Consider the following 19,795-nt stretch of genomic DNA (forward strand, 5'->3'; position numbering starts at 1 on the left):
AAATGGAAAAGGAAATTCAAATAAACCTGAATAAATTTTCTCCAAAAATGGTCAGTTAATTTAGATTTTATTTGGATAGAAAATGAAATTGATTTTAATTAGATTAAAAATAATAATTATTATAATTAATTTAATAAAAAAATTATTATAATTTTGATTGAAAAATATTTTAATAAAAATTTTATATTTAATAAATTTTATTAAAATTAATATTTAAATTTAATTAATAATACATTAAACTCATTGACACCACCATAATCGCACTTTCAATAAAATTTAAATTATTTATTTAGATTAACGATAAAATTAATTATAATAAAATTAAAAATAATTATTATTATTATTATAATTGTGATTAAAAAAATTATTATAATTATAATTTAAAAATTTTTAATAAAAAATTTATATTAAATAAAACTTACTAAAATCAACTTTTAAATTTAATTAAAAATTCGATGAGTTCAATTCTATCACATCTTAAATGCGGCGAAATACAAATGAGTCCTAAAACTAAGTAAGATCTAAAAATGAGTGCCGGGTCTCAACTCAGGCAGGCAAACAGAGCCAGTTTCACTTGGCCAAAATCGCAACGGAAAGTTCAAACTTCAAAGACATACTCAAGGTTTTTTTGTCTGAAAATCTACGATTCCTTTAAAAAGATCAAAAACAGCCGCCCTACCACTGCAAAAAACCTAAAATTCTTTGTAATTTAAGCAAAACTCTAACACCAATTCCTTCTATCTAGTCGTAGAAATTCCAACGTATAAGTCTATCAAAATCGAAAATCCCATCGTTTCTCACCATCCGAACAGGTCCTTACCCTCACCGGTGGGAAATGGAGGAAAACGGCAGCAGAGCCGAAGCCATACGCCTTCTAGGAATCGCCGAGAAGCTTCTCCAAAACCGTGATTTCAATGGCTCAAGAGACTTCGCAATCTTAGCCCAAGAAAACGAACCCCTCTTGGATGGGTCAGATCAGATCCTAGCCGTCGCCGACGTCCTCCTCGCCACCGAAAAAAGAATAAACAACCACCACGATTGGTACTCCATCTTACAAGTGGATCTTCGATCCGAAGACAACGATCTCATCAAGAAACAGTACCGTCGCCTAGCTCTCCTTCTTCGCCCCGACAAAAATAAGTTTCCTTTCGCCGATCACGCGTTTAAGCTCGTAGCCGATGCATGGGCCGTTTTATCTAACAGCTCGAAAAAATCTCTTTACGACAAAGAGTTGAGCTTGTTTACGAGGATTGATTTAAGCAGTGCCGGCGATCGTTCGAATCAAGCCGGGAATTTAGCGGTCACGAGAAGAGGGCAATATCAGGATTGCGTGCAACATCGCACGCCGAATTCGAAGACGCAAAACGAGAATCCAAGGTTAAGATTGTCAACATTTTGGACAGCATGTCCATACTGTTATAGGTTGTTTGAGTATCCAAGGGATTACGAAGGTTGTTGTTTAAGGTGCCAGAATTGTGAGAGAGCTTTTCACGCGGTTTTGATTCCGACTTTGCCGCCGTTGGTTCCGGGAAAAGAAGCGTATTATTGTTGCTGGGCGTTTTTCCCGTTAGGGTTTGTGTCTGGGGGTCAGGAGGGTGGAGGAAAAGCTCCGACCGGGTTTCCGAATTGGATGCCTCCTATGTTTCCAAGACTGCGGCAGGAGAGTGAAAGAAATGGAGATAGTGTGCCAGCTACGCCACTGCCAGCGGTTGCTCCTAAGACCACCACGAAGAAGGTGGTAGAAAGTAGGAATAATGTGGCAGGGATTTCGGGTGGGAATGTGTCCAATTCCGCCCCAAGGAAGAGAGGGAGGCCGAGGAAGAATCCACTGTGAGGTTTTATAGGTAAGGCAATATGGTTTTCCTAGCTTTGGTTTAGAACGAACCTGACTGTGATGCAGGAGTTTTCGAGGCAGATACCGAGGATTATGATGAATGGAGAAGGAAGGATAGAAATGAGGCTGAAACTTGCTATGTTTGGGGGAATTTTTTAGTATTGTTGTAGTTGTTGTTAATTATTTTGTTTGTAGATTATAGGTTGTTTTCATGTACTGACTGGCAGATAGGTGATTATGTAACATTATCATATACGCAGTAATGTCAAGCCTGCAAATTCTTTCACCATTGATTTTGAGCAATTTTACTTCTTGGCATTTGATTGAATCGGTGCATTTTCTAGTCAGTTTCTTGGACTAAAGGTGATCTTTTCATCTTCCTCTGTCTTTTAGGAAAATATGGCTAAAATTCACCGATGTTGACAGGAACTTTTTCCCTGCAATTGTGAAATAGGAGATGGTTTAGAACACTACCATAATTGTTGTCATACGCAGCAGTACTGGTTGTTTGTGTACGTTTCTCATATTGCAATTGAGATATTGATTCATTCCTCATTTCATAGATTAAATTATATTGTTGGACTGGTGCATCTTCCATGATTCTAATGACAAACTGCAGAAATGTTAATTATAACAGCAGTGTTTGAATAGCCAAGGAGCTTTCCTTGTGTTGCTGTGAATTATTGTTTAGTTGATGAGTAGAGATAGGTGTAGCAGGTGAAAGTTAGACTGTGAATTCCACAGGCAGGTAACCAGGTAATTAATTTTTGGGCCATTGGGTGTCGGGTTTTAGTTTCATTTGTTGACAGAAAAGATGTATTCTTTAATTTTCTTTCATTTCACTTTCTTTTCTTTTCATGCTAACCAAACAAAATGTAAAGGTGGAATCTCATTTCCAGTGTCTATCAAGATTTAGATTTGCATATACAATCACTTAAAAGTTTTGATCACTTAATTATTTGGGTTTATGACATTCATCATTAACCCTTGTTGAGGTAACATTTTCTTTCTAAATCAACATTTCTCTGAACTCTGTTGAAATTGAATGTGTAGAGTAAACTGTCGTGTATATGTAAAGACTGTCATGTGCAGTGAAGTTATTATTTTTTTTTGGGGTTTTACTCGACCCATTAATGAAATCTGTTAAAAGAATATATATTATTTAGAAATCCGTTTTAATGCTGATTTTTCTTTTTCGTGGCAAATTTTGCTGATGTTATTTGTGATGGTGGAGTTGTGATCATGTATGATATGTCTTTAAATGTACTGGCTTTTGAAACTAGATTATGTGTGAATCACAAAAAAGACAGGCAACAAAAGGTAAAAGTACTGCAGGTAGCAAAATTCATGATAACAATGATGATGAGGAGGAATCTGCTGCCTTGCAGTTGGAAGGGAAGGTGTCACTAGGAGATTTAATATGGGTCAAACTCCACGGAAACTCCTGGTGGCCAGCACTGGTATGCTTAATGCGGTCTTAGTTGGTTGTGCAACTCATTTATCCGGTCTTCTAGAAATTAATTAGCCTTTTGATCAGAATTATGTAGTTCTGTGAATTTTATTTCTCTACTCAATATTGTGTCAGGTTGTTGATGATAACAGTGTTAGTGCGAGCTGTAAACCAGGAAATAAATCAGAGGGGGGAAGTTGCTGTGCAGCTGTATGGAGCTATGAGTAGTCATTTCTCTCTATCCTCTCTTAACTGTCGTTTTTCTTAAAGGGAAAGTTTAGAAAGCTTTGTTATGGATTTTATGAGTTTTATAAACTTGTAAGGATTTAAAATGTGTCGATAAAACCATGCAAGGATTGAAGTGTCTTATATGTCCCCTGCAGCTTACGTTCAGACCTTATGAAATATTATTCTGAGTTTAAAATGGTAAATTTTTTATCCTGTACTTCCATCTTTGTGGTTCAACCACTCATGTGCATTATTATACTGCATGGTTATTGCGTTCAAAGTGATTATCTTGAAATGCTGTCTCTATACTGACATATTCTAGGACAGAATAATGGTAGTTTGTAAGAGATTTTTGGCAAAGCTTTGGAGCAGGTAATAAGTTTCTTCCTCTCTCCCCTACCTCGTTTTTCCCTTTCATTTTGGATTGTTTTGAAGCAGATTCTTATTTGGGCAGACCTGCTTGTCATAGTTAGCAAATTACTCCTAAAGATTGTAATTGATGGTTCTCCCATCATTTTGGATATGGCTGTAGGATTGCCTTGGTTATCCGGAAAGAACAATGTAGAAGCGAACAACAGAGCCTTTGAAGCATTGCTTTTATTTTTGTCACATGAATTGCAATGAGATTGACTTGATTAAAGTGAAACCTTCTGGGCACCTCAATTAGTACTGTTGTAGTCCCATGTAACTTAGCTAGTGTTTCTTCACATTTGTGCAATTCTTGGTTGATAGCAACCGTCTAGGAACTTATGACTTCAGAGGACTGATATCTATCTCCTTGCTCTCCCGCCAAATTAAAAAAAGAGTCGATAACTTTAAAAGATAAGCATGCCCTTTCTTTTATAGAATAATCATAAAGCTACTACCCTCTAGAGTCTAGATTCATGATGAAATCTGCATGTTATGAAGATACGCACACTGAGCTGTGTTTCTCAGACCTTTCATTATATATATAGGATTGCCATATTCAAATCGAGTTTGTGTGGTAACGATGTTTTCATGTCATGTTTATTGAATTAACTTCTTGGCTATTACTTGTTAGAAGCAAATAAAGGAGGTGATACTTCCTAAGGCAAGAAGAAATTGAATCAAATCAAGTAAAAGAGAATCAGGCGGATGAATCAACTCCTTTAAGTTTAGTTGTCATCATACATTCTTCTAATTTTAAGCTGTATTTGGTAAAACCTGGTTGCTGATAAATGCTACCTTAATACAGGATGCAACTGCTAGGAAAAGTAGAGTAGTTAACATGCATCTGATATGCCACTATGCTGCAGATGCTGGAGCGCTCTTTAAAATAGTTGCAGAAACAAATAGCAAAATCTCTAAGCAAAATGGGGAAACAAAGATGCTCTCTCTTCTAAGGACAAACTTTTTTCTCATGTTTCACATTTTCACTCTTGTCTCCATGTTTTCTGTCTCTTCTTTTTGTGCTTTTGCTCACGCCTTTGCTTTGCTCGAGCGAAGCCGGGGAGGGGGAAGTGAAAAAATAGTTATAAAGGGGCCAAAGTTGAAAAAGTGATATGAACCATTGGGTTGCACGTAAATGACAGATGCAGGTAGCTTTTGGAACATACAGAATTTTGAACGCTGTTTGAAGTTCCATTTGCCTTTAAAGGGACCTTCCATTTTGCTGCCTACGGGAAACAATGTCCCATCTCATTACATCTTGCTTTGCCATTTGCTTTTTTCCCTTTTTTTTTTTATTTTACAAAAAAAATCTGAAATAAGTAAATTTTTCGATGATAAAATTTTATAATTTAAGTGATTATAAATCGTATAAATTAAGTGATTACAAATTACATATTTAAGATAAAATTAATAAGTGATTTTAAACAAAATTTGAATTCAAAATTTTTTTTATCATCCAAAATTTATTCCTTAGCAAGTACAGTCTTAAGAGCAAACTTGTCGGTTGCTTTGCCATTTTCATTTCCATTTCTTTCGGTAACTTTGAACTTAAAAGCTTTTAGTTTTAGAAGAAGGAAAGTAATTCCAAGTACGGTGTAATTTGTTAAACAGTCATTTCTGACTTTGGTCCCACACAGCTCAGGGTTTTGGCAGTGGAATATGGAAGCAAGTACTTGGCCTGCAATCGGTCATTTTTCCTTATAAATTAAGTTACATGATAAAGGCAATATTAAGTTTTTTTAATGAGATTTTTGTGAAATTTTTTGAAAAATATGTAATAAAAACTTAATAAAAAATATAAATTAATAAATTAATAAGTATAATGTAAAAATTAACAAAATTAAAAATATTAAAAATATTATTTATAATTTAGATTTAATTAATATTTATTTAATAATAAAATTTTTTTAATATTTTTATTAAAAATATTTATCTCAAAAATATATCAAAATATATTAATTAATTATTATTCAAAATTTGATTTAATTATTTTTAATAAAAAATTCATTTAAATCTTTTTTCAAGTTGCATGCATTAACAACTCAAAATACATGCAGCTTCTCTCCCATATAATGCCATTACTATCACTTTATATAAATAAACAGAAACACAAAAACATCTTTAATTGTATTAAAAAAACCTTAGACATAAGATATAGGAAAAGAAAACCTATGCTCCATTAGCGAACTGTTAAAACCCTATTCTCCATTTGTGAATTCTAGTTACCGAGTGTCGGTGGAAAAAATGAACTTTAATTGATGCCGACCAAGCATGAGACGCAAGTTGGGCCCAGAAACATGCCAATTGCAGCGATGAAATGTCATGTTCACGGCGGGTTTAATTGTTGCGTCTGCAATAATCACAACAATATAAAAATAATAAATAATAATCAATAATTAAATACGTAAAAAAAATAAAACACATTAAAATTTACGTGAAAAATCTTCTAGTGTAGAGAAAAAAAATTACGGGTCATCAAAAAAAATTTTACTATCAAATAATAGTTATACAATATTCTTCTCTAGCTAAAATTAGAACTAAACAACTAGATAAACAATTAGAAAAATCTCATCAAATAAGTGACTCAACAAATACACCCTGAATTTGTTCTTAGAGAGCTTTAAACCCGATCTTCACCGTTCAGAATGTAGAACTCTGAATCATAAACCTCCTGACAATGTTCCAACTCAATCGGACCACGGATCGACGTCCATTCAACCAACTCTCCCTTATCTTTTTTCTCTCTCTGCTTTTCCTGATTTTTCTTCTTTCTCTGCTTAGTTTTCGACACACACCTAAAACAACCCCACCTCTTTTTTATTAAGTATCTAGGGTTCTGTGTAAAATAAATGATCAAGGCCCATGGCCTTTACCTAGTCCAAAACCATTTACATGAGACTGGACCTCATTTTCCTAACAATCTCTCCCTCCAGCCCCATTAGGAGGAGATTTATCACCATAGCAGTTTTATTTGGAACTTACCTTGGCCAGGGAACTCATTTCGATCAAGTTATTGCAAAGCTCAAGCTTTTTTCTGAGAAGTATCTTAGTCAATATATCTGTTATATTCTTATCAGTATGGATTTTCTTCAATAACATCTGTTGTTCTTCAATCACTGAATATAACCAATGATATCTAACATCAAAGTGCTTTGTTCTAGCATGGTACATGGTATTCTTACTCAAATCTAAAGCACTCTGGCTATCACAAAATATCACATACTCTTTCTGATTCAACTTCAATTCAAGAAGAAAATGTTTCATCGAAAGCATTTTTTTACATGCTTCGGTTGTTGCAATATACTCAACCTCCGTAGTTGACAAAGCAACACACTTCTGTAACTTAGATTACCAAGATACAACTCTTCCTGTAAAAGTGAACAAATACCCTGAAGTAGATTTCCCACCATCAAGATCGCCTGTCATGTCAGCATCAGTAAACCCTTCTAGAACTGGTTGTGAAACTTCATAAGTCAAGCATATTTTTGAGGTATCCCTCAAATATCTAAAAATCTATTTCACTGCTTCCCAGTGAACCTTCCTTGAATTAAAAAGAAATCTGCTCATTACACCAACTGCATGAGCAATGTCAGGCCTTATATAAATTATAAGATATATTAAAGAATCGACTACAGAAAAATAAGGAATACTAGACATAGCTAGTTGCTCTTCCTTAGACACTAGACAAGATTTCTTACTTAGATGAAAATGGTTAGCAAGTGAACTGCTAACTGATTTAGCATGTTGCATGTTGAATCTACCAAGCACTCATTCAACATATTTTTTCTGTGACAACCACAGCTTTCTAGCTTTCCTATCCCGGATAATGTCCATACTAAGAATCTACTTTACTGGACCTAAATCTTTCATATCAAAAGACTTAGATAATTATTTTTTCAACCTGTAAATCATACTAGCATCTTGTCTTACAATCAACATATCATCAACATATAATAATAGGATAATGAAGTTACCATTAAAAAATTATTTAACATACACATAAGGATCCGTTGCTGTTCTTTTATAGCTATGATTCACCATAAAAGAATCAAACTTCTTGTACCACTATCGCGGAGCTTGTTTCAAGCCATACAAGTTTTTCTTCAATTTACAAACTAAGTGCTCTTTCCCTTTCACTTCAAAACCTTCAGGCTGATTCATATAAATGTCCTCCTGTAAATCATCATGTAAAAATACAGTTTTAATATCAAGTTGCTCAAGTTCAAGATTCAAACTAGCTGCCAATCTCAATACCACTCGAATAGAACTCATTTTTACAACTGGAGTAAAAATTTCATCAAAATCGATGTCTGCTTTTTGAGAAAAACCTTTTACTATCAATCGAGCTTTGTACCTCACTAGTTTGTCACCATCTTTTTTCAACTTGAACACCCATTTATTCTTTAATAGCCTCTTTCCTATTGGAAGTTTAATAAGATCATAAATACCATTCTTTCGTAATGACTTCATCTCTTCTTTCATTGCTTTTAACTAGTGCTCTCTATCCGGAGTAACCTACACATCTTGAAAGCTTTTTGGTTCCCCTTCACTAGTAACTAAAATAAAATCTGAACTTGAATACCTGGTAGATGGCCTACGCTCTCTAGTAGATCTCCTGGGCTGAGACTCTACATCACTTGATGTCGAAGGTAGCTCCCCCTGCTCAACACTCTCAGGTAGAGAGGATTGCTTCCCCTGCTCAAAACTAATAGCATCTGGCTCATCATCAACTGTGGCTGACTCATTCATATCTTCAAGTTCTGTTTCTTGCTCATTTTCATCATCTGTGGCTCTTTCCTATGAAATCCCTGTCGGTGTTGAAACATCACACTCAACAATAACTCGTGTAGTCTTCTCATTTTTTTCAAGGTCTTCTATGATTTCTTTTTCATGAAAGACCACATCTCTGCGTCTAACTGTCTTTCTCTTTATTGGATCCCATACTCTGTAACCAAATTCTTCATCACCATATCCTACAAACATATATTGTGTGGCTTTATTATTAAGCTTTGATCTCTGCTCTTTCAACACATGCATGAATGCTTTACACCCAAAAACTTTCAAATGAGAGTATGAAGTATCTTTTTTTGTCCACACTTTTTTTGAAATGTCAAAGCCCAAAGGAACTGATGGTGACCTGTTAAGTAAATAACAAGCTGTGTTGACTCTTTCATCCCAAAATGACTTTGGTAATTTTGTCATCCTCAATATACATCTGACTTTTTGCATAATGGTGCGATTTATTCTTTCAGCTATACATTATGCTACTGTATTCCAGGTTCTGTCCTCTCATGCCTGATCTCATGCTTTGAGCAATACTCTTTAAAGCCTTTAGATGTGTATTCTTCACCATTATCAGTTTGAATACACTTCAAGGGTAATCCTGTCATCTTTTCAATCATGACATGAAATTTTTAAAAATACTACAGTATCTGACTTTTGTATTTCAACATATATATCCAAGCCTTACGTGAAGCATCATCAATAAAAGTAACAAAATATCTGCTACCACCTAATGACTCAACCTCAATGGGACCACATACGTCAGAATAAATTAATTTCAATATATTTTCTTTTCTCTGAGAACTTTTACGAAAAGAAACTCTATGATGCTTACCAAATAAATAATAATCACATGAATCGAGAGATATATCTTTGGTCAAGGGAATGAGAGACTGTCTTGCTAAAACTTATAACTTTTTTTCACTCATGTATGCCAGCCTCCCGTGCCACAAGTTTGCTGAAGCATCATTTTCAACGGTATTTACCTGGTTACCGTTCAATTACATCCATGTCTTATATATTGTGCAGCATAATTTTCTCCTTGCAACTACTATAGATCATTTGAAAAGCTTCCACTGTCCATTCTTTTGTCGGTTTTCATATCCCTCCTTATCAAGGATATTAATAGCAAGCAAGTTCATTCTCATATCTGGAATATGTCTGACATCTCTCAAAGTCAACATGTAGCCTGTACTAGTTTGTACAACAATATCACTAATCTCAACAATCTGTGACACACTCTTGTTTCTCATCTTGATACAACCAAAGTATCCTATTTTATAAGTTGTAAACAACTCTCTTTTAATAACACAATGATATGTCGCTCCTGTGTCAACTATCCACTCAATGCCGAGATCACTAACATGATTACAATCATCGTGTGTACAAATCAAAGTAACTGAATCACTATTTAAATTCACTGCTGTAACATTGCTATCATCTGAACTCTTACTTTTTTCATCTTTTCACTCTTGCTTCAAGATTTTACAGTTTCATTTTATATGACCTGCCTTACCACAATAGAAACACTTCACTTTACCTCTAGACTTGGATCTATGTTTAGACTTACCACGACCTTTTGGGTCTTGACCTCTGTCGATGTTTCTACCCATGTTCTCTGTAACCAGAGCTTGATTCTCAAGGTCTACATCTTTTCACCTTGCTTCTTCATTAAGCATACTGTCCTTAGCCATCTCCAATGTCACCTTATAATCAGGAGCTGAATTAAGAACAGTCACAACTAGAGTATTCCAACTGTCTGGCAATGAACCCAAAAGAAATAATGCCTTCATTTCATCATCCATTTTAAGCTTCATAGTAGTCATCCGATTAAATATATATTAAAAATCACTCAAGTGCTTTGTAATAGATCGTCCATCCCTGTACTGTAAAGTTGCAAGCTTTTTAACAAGCATAACTTTATTCATACCTATTTTTCTCTTATACAATGCTGTCAATTTTTCTCAAATAATGTGAGCATCTGACTCCTGCGCTACATGATGAAATACGTTGATATCAACCTATTTTTTAATTGTAGCCAACATCTTTTTACCTAGCTTATTCCAACTTTCATCTTTCATATCTGCTAGTTTAGTCGAATCACCCAATACTGGCTCATACAAATCTTTACAGTATAATGATCCTCCATCATAGGCTTCCAAATTGAATAATTTGATGCTATCATTTTTATCATGAAACTTGTATCACCCTCCATGATCCCAAACAGAATTTACTTCTATCCTAAGTTGCTTCTGTATCAATGTCTTAAAATAACCCTCGCTCTGATATCACTTGTTACACCTGAAGCAATAATCACAACAATACAGAAGCAATAGACAACAATCAATAATCAAATATGCAGGAAAAATAAAGCACACTAAGATTTACGTGAAAAACCCTCTAGTGTAAAGGGAAAAAATCACGAGCCATCAGAAAAATTTTCACTATCAAATAATAGTTATACAATGTTCTTCTCTAGCTAAAACTAGAGCTAAACAACTAGAGAAACAATTGGAGAAATCTCACTAAATAAGTGACTCAACAAATACACCCTGAATTTGTTCTTAGAGAGCTTCAAACCCGATCCTCACCGTTCAGAATGTAAAACTCTGAATCATAAACCTCCTGACAAGGTTTCAACTTAATCGGATCACGGATCGACTTTCATTCAACCAACTCTCCCTTCTATTTTTTCTCTCTCTGCTTTTCCTGGCTTTTCTTCTTTCTCTGCTTGGTTTTCGACACACACCTAAAACAACCCCACCTCTTTTTTATTAAGTAGCTAGGGTTCTGTGTAAAATAAATGATCAAGACCCATGACCTTTACTTGATCCAAAATCACTTACATGGGATTAGATCCCATTTTCCTAACATTAATATGTAGGAAAACAAAAGGAAATCGCCATGCAAATGCTGTCGGGCTCACTGCCATCAGATGTTGATCTCACCTTTCTAGTTTCTACAGTGTCAGAATCTGGTGGGGGTCCAGCCAACACTGTTACATGCAATTTTTACAGGTTGTCCCTCTTCTTCATTTTTTTTGTTTTTGTCACCAATATATGCAAAAAAGAAGATTTTACAAATTAAGATATAAACACGAAATTAGTACGTACTGACTGACACAGTGATATCAGACATGGCTTCAAAGAAGAAGAACCAGGTTTTGATCATCATAATAACAATGATATATCGTGTTGATGTAACCAATATATATATGCAGTGAGAGCAGCAGCCAGCGACGATAATAAAAAAGAGAAGAAGCAAGGAATGCGTGTGAAAGTGAAGCAGCAGTGAAGCGAATACACTGTTGGCAGCATCATCATTTCCATGATTCGTCTTCTTACTGTCGGCACCGCCGTGACTCATGCCCCCAACGTTCCGTTTCTCTTTTCATCGTTTTCGTGTCATTCATCCATCAATAAATTTTCAAAGTTAATTAGCAGTCAAAACTATCAACCGGGTCAATTCTCACTTACTAGTTAATTTAGTTTTGACCATTCTTCTACTTCTTTTACCTTAATATCGTAAGGACAAAATGTTTCCTGTGAAAAGTTTCTGTGGGTTTGAGGACAACAGCCATGTCAACTTAAAGGGGGGAGACGATTCCATCAAGACTTTATCAGAAAGAAAATCAACAGAAGTCTGTAAGAGTCACAAGGAGGCTGAAAGGAGACGCAGGCAGCGTATTAACGCCCACTTGTCCACTCTCCGCTCTCTCCTCCCCAACACCACCAAGGTTCTTATCAAAAGAAAAAAAAAACATATTTATATATACTTCTATTTACACTAACGTAATTCATTTTCGTTTTTGGACAGACGGACAAGGCTTCATTGCTAGCGGAGGTTGTCCATCACGTGAGGGAGCTAAACAAGCAAGTGGAAGACGTATGGCGACGTGACGGTGACGGTGACGGTGACGGTGACGGTTTCTGCAGTAACAGCCAACCAGAGCTTGACAAGTCGTGGCTGTTTCCAGGGGAATGCGACGAGGCCGATTTGAGTTTTTGTGATAAGGAAGGGATGTTGTTGAAGGTGAACGTTTGCTGCGACGATAGGCCAGGTTTGTACGGGGATTTGAGTCGGGTGATCAGGTCGGTCCAGGCTAGGGTGGTTCGGGCTGAGATGACGACGGTTGGTGGTCGGACCAAGAGCGTTGTGGTGATGCAGTGGCGTGGTGAAGAGGACGACATTGGGCCCTTGAAACGGGCTTTGAAGGATGTTGTGGAGAATCGGGTTTCTGGGCTGGTCCAAGGGGCAGGAAGTAAACGGGTTCAATACTTTGGGTCGGATAGTGAAAGCGGTCATGGGTTTTTGGTAGGCAGGGTTTGATTCTGTTGATGTGATATTTGTAGTAATATAATTATTTTTTGCATATAAAACGAAATTAATTAGAAAAATGAGTATTTCGTCAAATTAAAGACAAAAAGGTTTAATATAATTTAGGAGCGTCTCTAGGTTAGGCAATCCCCCGATAAGTTTTGATCTTATCCTATCTGATCTTATAGGATCGTTTTTTTTTTAAATCGAATTTTGGATCAAATCAAATATTATTAAAAAAATCGAGATAAGATCAAGTTCAGATTTTAAATAAATTCGACTTAATATTTATATTTAAAAAATAATATTTTATTAATTTCGAATTAAATCAAATCGAATCGGAGTATGAAAAAAAAATGAATCAAGTTCAAGTTTGATAAATACAAAAAATCAAATCAAATTCAAGATGATTAAAAACTCACTCTAACTTAACTCTTCACCAACCCTAAACGTTTACTTTCCTCATCCCCTTTTTGTGTTTAAAGGCAAAATCAACGCCTTACGTAAATGCTTTTGGTTTTTGTGATTTGTATTTAGGTTTTTTTTAGTTATTTTTAATTAAAAAATAAAAACCAAAACAGCAATCAAATAGATTTTTTGTACAAAAAAACTATATTTTTCATAAAAATAAATATTTAAATTTAAATTTTAAATATATTAAAACACTTTATTTCAAAGTTTGAAGAATTATCAAATATAACGATTAAGTTTTAACATAATTCTTACAAAAGAGATATGTCTTTAGTTCCAAATTGTTCGCATTAAATTTTTTTTATTTTATTTTTATAATTTAGCCCATGTTCATTTTTATTTTATAGAGAACAAATTTCAAAACAGTCACCAAAAGTGTTCTTAATGGTTTTTTTTTTTTTCAATCCTTTTAAAAAATGAAAAATAAAAACATTGGTATTTTAACTACTTACGTGCACCATGTATGTCTTTCATATGGTTGTCAAGCCATGAATTTATCATTCGAAATTGTAATTGTTACTGTTCCAATTTGTACGTACAAGTGGATTTGTATGGCATTTTATCTCTAAAATTAGGATGGCATATTGGATCGAAGTTTTGTTAGTCTTGAATTTGATTTGATTTTATATTTATAATATTTAAATTTGATTCGATTTGAAATTAATAAAATATTATTATTTAATATAAATATAAAAATTATATAATTAATTAAAATATTAATATATATACTGTATCAAATTTATTTAAAATTCAATTCAAAATTTTTTTATTATTATTCAATCTGATTCGAAATTTGATTTAAAAATAAAATCGATCCTAAAAAAGCAGGTTGTGTTACCATCCCTATCTAAAACCAATATTCTTAAAATTGTCCAATAAACATGTATGGTTACCAAGCATTTCAATCCATGTTTCTAATCAGTTCCATGCAAACAACATTCTCAATCACAAGTACTGATGCAATAAAATATGCTTAATCTGATTCCATCTTGTGATTAAGTGCAAAGTAGCTATGTTTGACTTTTTTCAAATTGTATTTCATCAACAATAAATGTCTTTTACAACCAGGTTTGGACATAATCAAATCCAGAGAACTATCAGCTTGCATAAATTCTTTTGTGGGTTGAGTTGGGGTTTAAAGCTTGTGTAATCCGTCCGCTGTTTGTCGATATAACCTTTATTCACCCCTTCTGCTTGTTGCATTTCCTTCTATTAAATTGTTCTGCAAAAGCTACCTTGGCAGACATCATTCTCCTATGGGTAGTTTTTATGTTGAAAGTTGCATTAGCATATAAAGATGCTCTTTCCCTCGTTAGCATTAAATTTCTTATCAAATCAATTTGGGTGATAGGCATGTAATTGCAGGGATTGATGGATGAAGTCCAAACGATATTGGATTGAACTGTCTCAATTGGATTTTGCAGAAGGTATTTGACATGGAAGACCTAGCCTTGCAGGACCAAGCGTCTAAAAGAATCACAGGTAACTGCTTTCCCTGCTCTGTCCATAATTTTACAAGGTTATCTAGCATTGCTGCTTTCCATCCTTATGTCTGTCCACTGAATTATAAATGTTGGATTTTTATCTTTAGGAGCACAAGCAAATTAGCATAACTAAATCATCGGTAGGGTTGAGAAAAAATTTTGAAAAAAATTGAAAACTAATTCGAAATCATAATATTCGATTTGGTTTGGATTATGTATGGCAACAAGTCGGGTCGAGCGGGTTTTTGCTCACCTCGAATCTGACCTAATTTAAAAAAAAAAATTGTTTAAACCCTAATCCGACCCAATCTAACATTATATAAAATCATATTTGACCCAAAATTAATAAAATATTATTTTTAATATAAATATAAAATTAAATACATATAAATATATAAACATAAAATTAATTAATTAATTAAAAATAATTTTTTATATATATCGGGTAGGGGCAAAGCCAACCTTGACCCAACCTCAAATTTTTTTCTTTTATCACCCAACCCAATACTCAATTTAAAAAAAAAAATCGATCATAAAAGATCGAGTCGGATCGAAACTTATTAGGTATGAATCAAAATACCTTCCCTAGTTTGGATTGATTTTTTTTCTTATTCTATTTGTATCAATGTTAGATATTAAATGTATATATTAAGTTCATATCGAAAAATAAAAAACTAAAAAAAAAACTGAACTAAATCAAATTATATATTTTTTCTTAATTTTTATAAAATAAAGATAATAATTTTATATCAAAATTTACTTAAATATATTAAAATTTTATATAAAAAATTTAAAATTTAAAATTTAAAAATTAATAAATTAAACCGAATCAAATAAATAAAATTTGATTCAATTCAAATCCGAATCACATTTTAAAATTTTATAATATTATATAATATAAAAAATTTAAATTAAATTCGATTTAATCGAAATTATTACCACTTTTAATTATCAATACTTCACTAAAATAATGCACTAATTGCAGTTTTAGCTCCGAAGACGGGACACATTTTCAAATGCCCTTTTTCTCACTTTACTTGCAAAAGAAATAAAAAAAAAAAAACTTCACGCTTGCGCATAACAACCTACACTTAGCCCTTGGTAATATGCATATATATATATATATATAATACAGGGTCAAAAGTGAAAATTTGATGTATATTATGTGTATTTGTACCCTTACTTTTGTTTTATATAGAAGAGAATCAAATTATCACCTTATTAGATTGTGTTCGAACTTTCTTTTGCAGGTCTCGTGAAGGAAGATGCATGTCATTGGAAAAATATTTAGAACCTTGCCACTATCCATTTGAACCTGGGATCCGCTCAAGATGCATTGCATAAAGGAGTTTAGAGATTGGTTGCTCAATGTAAGGAGAGCAAAAATTGGTCCAAACTGAATTAATCAATCGAAACTGATTAAATTTAGTTAATTTGATTCGATTTAATCGATTTTAATTTTAATTAGTTAATATTGTAAGTTTATTTGGTTAAATCGGAGTGTGAAAATAAATACCAAATGGACCTTTATAATATGTTTTTTCTACAATGGCAAATATGTAATTTTTTCATTTTTACAATGGCAAATATGTAATTTTACCATGCTTAAAAATCTCTAACCATTAAAGAATGAGGAGCCTTCGGCTCAGATCAGTTGTTACTTTGATGCTTTAACCAGTAATAAACGGAAAAACAAAAAGCACTTTCGGGAAAAAAATTGATAATATAAGATTATCGTTAAAAGCTCCAACTATGTCTACTGTCAAGTAGTTTGGAACACCATTTAGCTAAAAGTTTTAAAGCAATTAAGGATTAACAAAAAAAAAAAAAAAAGAAAGAAAAATTGAAAATATGTGAAGTAAAATATTGGATGGATGGGTTAAGAACATGAAAAAACTTGGATTTTTCCCTCAATCCCTCACATGCATCAGATAGCATTTCAAATTCAGTTGCCCTCCCTCCTGTTTAATGTGTTGGTGCGGTGGCTTCATATGATTTATGAGGCAAAATTGGGCCTTCAGGTTTTGCAGATTTTTGAAACTTTGATGACTAATCTTTTTAATCCTTTCAACAAACAATATTGTTCTTACCTTCATTTGATCAGTTTAGGAGTAAAATGCATTTGGTAAATCAATAGACATTGTTCCTGTCCTTTTGTGAAACCAGACTATCTGTTAACTAATGGAATCGACTTATCAAAATCGAAATAAATTAGTTTGACTATAATCGATTATTAAAAATATTTTCGATGAATGGGATTACTTTTAAAGTTAATTAATTAATTTGATTATTAATTTTTTTAATTGAATCGACCAGTGAAAACATTGATTGCCTAGAAAAAAAATTATTAATGTTGAACAAAATCTTTTTTTTTTTTTTACGATAAATATAATTACATCTATTCATATTTGATTTTTGGAAATACATTTTATCAAATTAGTGTTCTAAGACAAATAATAAAAAGTCTTAAATTAAAGGGTTTAAATTGTGATAATAATCGTATTTTTTATCATGTCTATTTATCACAGTTACAGATATAATAAAAATATTTATGATCATTGCAGTTATCATGATAGTAATTTTTTTTTATTTTGCTTAATTTAATATAAAATGTTATAATTATAATTATTAATCATAAAAACTCTATATTATGATTTTTAAAGTAGCTTATATCACATAATTTTTTTATGTATTCAAAAAATATTTATCATTTTTTTGAAATTATAGTAAAATATTCATATTTAAAAAATTACTCATATAATAATTAAAAAATAACGAAAGATAAATAAACACGTAAAAAATAAATAATCATATTAGATGATATATTTAATTCTTCAATTACTATATACTCATCAAGATATTACTAGATTATATTATGCAAAAATTAATTAACAAGTGATTAAACATTCATAATTTAAGCAAATGACCTAATTTGATTATGTCCTTTGCACATTATCTCCATTCATGGGTAGTTTTTGAAAATTAAACTAATGTTTTAACCATTAATTAATTTAAAGAGAATTTTATTTACACTTTTTTTTTTTATATACTCTCTATTAAATACATCTCAAATTCAAAAGTAAATTTTTTATTTTTATTAAATACACTCCATCGCTCATTTTTTAATTTTTCTTTCCTACCCTTTCACTCCTTTATTCTCTCTTCTTCCCTCTTCACTTTCAATCCTAAAGTCATCAAATTAACGTCAAATCAGTCGTGTTTTTTAGTTTTATAGTGATTTCTCGGACTGCGGACACTTAACTAACTTCTTCTTCATTAGCCTAACCGAATTCGGTGTCAAATTTTTTAAGCCGCTAGGATACCGCTGCCTCATTGGCTAAACCACGGCACTCAACTGGAATGGGAATGAGAGGGTCAGCCAAACAACGGTCCACTTTGTACATTTTTTGAGGCAGGTTTAGAAAAGGGAAGGGCCGAAAGAAGCAGTAGGAATGAAGGAAGCGGGAAGCTACCGCTTCTAGAGTGCAAGCTTATCCTTGATTTTTTTTATAGCTCTAAAAAATTGTTTTTGGATGAAGTAATTGGAGTGACAAATGGTTACGGCTGCGAAAATCGGAGAAAGTCGGGAACTGTGGGTTACCTTTTGAATCAAAATAGCAACGAGCCGAGTACTACGACTACAGGGGGGACTTAAGAAGATTAGGCGTGGGTCGCCTTCCATTCCCAGGTCAACCTGTTGAACTTCATCATCTGTGGGTGGTCATGGTTTCAGGTTCTTTTTTATTGAAATTTTGGTTGAAATTTGGATGAAATGTACGTGAATATAAACTAAGTTTTACTATAATATTTAAGTAAATTTTTTTTTAAAATGAATTTTTGGTAAATTTAAAATTTTCTTGAAAATTTGTTTTTATAAAAATTTATAACCTCTTAGAAATTCAAAACTTTAAATTTTTTTTGAAGATTCATTTTCAATAAATTTTAATTTAAAATTCAAATATCTAAAGATTTTTTGAATATTTATTTTTGATAAACCCTTAAACTTTTTAAAAATTTATTTTTAAAAAGTCTTAATATTTTTCAAAAATTTATTTTTAAAAGTTAAAAAAAAAAGAGTATATGAAATGTACGGAGGTAAAAGTATAATTTATTAAAGAATAAATTTGATATTTAATATATGAACATCTTTGAAAGAAAGTTTACGAAGTATATAAAGAAATTTGAGCGATGTATTTAGAAAGCCCTTTAGTTTAATTTATGATCTTTCTTCTTAAACGACTGGCTCACATCATCATATTTATCCTTTCAGCCTCTGTCTAGACATATTAGCTCAGTTCATCAAATCATCATCAGGCTCTTCCACGCTAAGCCTGACTCCACTATCATCGGCCCAAGAAATATTCAAAGAGCCTGGATCTCCATTATCCATATTATTTGAGCCCCAAGTTAGAGGCCCTAAGCAGCTTGTAGACTACTTAATCCGCTCTTCCTCACTTTCATTGGGTTCATTCCTAGGTACTGATTTTGGTACTTGCTTATTATTATCCATATCCAGGTTAGCAGGAGCATTACTGTTTATGGGTCGAGAATAAATCAAACTTGCCGGCCTGTCTCCACGGAGAGGGCAATCCTCACAGCAATAGTGTCACAGACTAAGCTTTTCTTTCAACAAGCACTAGCCCGTGCGGCACTTGAATGGACGCTTCCACCCAAGTCAGCCTTCAATAGATCGAGATCTGAACAAATAACCATAAATCATGGTTAGTCTCAAGCATTCACAATAAAGCACAATATAGCGAGGTCAATCTCAAGCATACACACAACAAGGCACATTCACATCGAGAAAGAAAGAAACAC

At 32.9% G+C, this 19,795-nt stretch overlaps 3 protein-coding genes across 3 annotated transcripts; all 3 read left to right on the plus strand.

The window, feature by feature from the left end:
• Positions 1–480: 480 nt before the first annotated feature.
• On the plus strand, positions 481–2,120 carry LOC149513060 (uncharacterized). The gene has a single exon (XM_089749288.1). The coding sequence runs from the start codon at positions 836–838 to the stop codon at positions 1,832–1,834; it is 999 nt and encodes a 332-aa protein (XP_089605414.1). The 5' UTR covers positions 481–835; the 3' UTR covers positions 1,835–2,120.
• An 853-nt stretch (positions 2,121–2,973) lies between these two features.
• On the plus strand, positions 2,974–3,722 carry LOC111315532 (uncharacterized). Its single transcript, XM_022917350.2, has 2 exons — positions 2,974–3,294; positions 3,420–3,722. The coding sequence occupies exons 1-2, from the start codon at positions 3,121–3,123 to the stop codon at positions 3,510–3,512; spliced, it is 267 nt and encodes an 88-aa protein (XP_022773085.2). The 5' UTR covers positions 2,974–3,120; the 3' UTR covers positions 3,513–3,722.
• An 8,032-nt stretch (positions 3,723–11,754) lies between these two features.
• LOC111315114 (transcription factor bHLH30-like) lies at positions 11,755–13,034 on the plus strand. Its single transcript, XM_022916715.2, has 2 exons — positions 11,755–12,441; positions 12,522–13,034. The coding sequence occupies exons 1-2, from the start codon at positions 12,241–12,243 to the stop codon at positions 13,032–13,034; spliced, it is 714 nt and encodes a 237-aa protein (XP_022772450.2). The 5' UTR covers positions 11,755–12,240.
• Positions 13,035–19,795: the final 6,761 nt, after the last annotated feature.

The sequence above is a fragment of the Durio zibethinus genome, chromosome 20 (genome assembly GCF_047325235.1).
Source record: "Durio zibethinus cultivar Kanyao isolate XHJ-2024 chromosome 20, ASM4732523v1, whole genome shotgun sequence".
Lineage (NCBI taxonomy): Eukaryota > Viridiplantae > Streptophyta > Magnoliopsida > Malvales > Malvaceae > Durio > Durio zibethinus.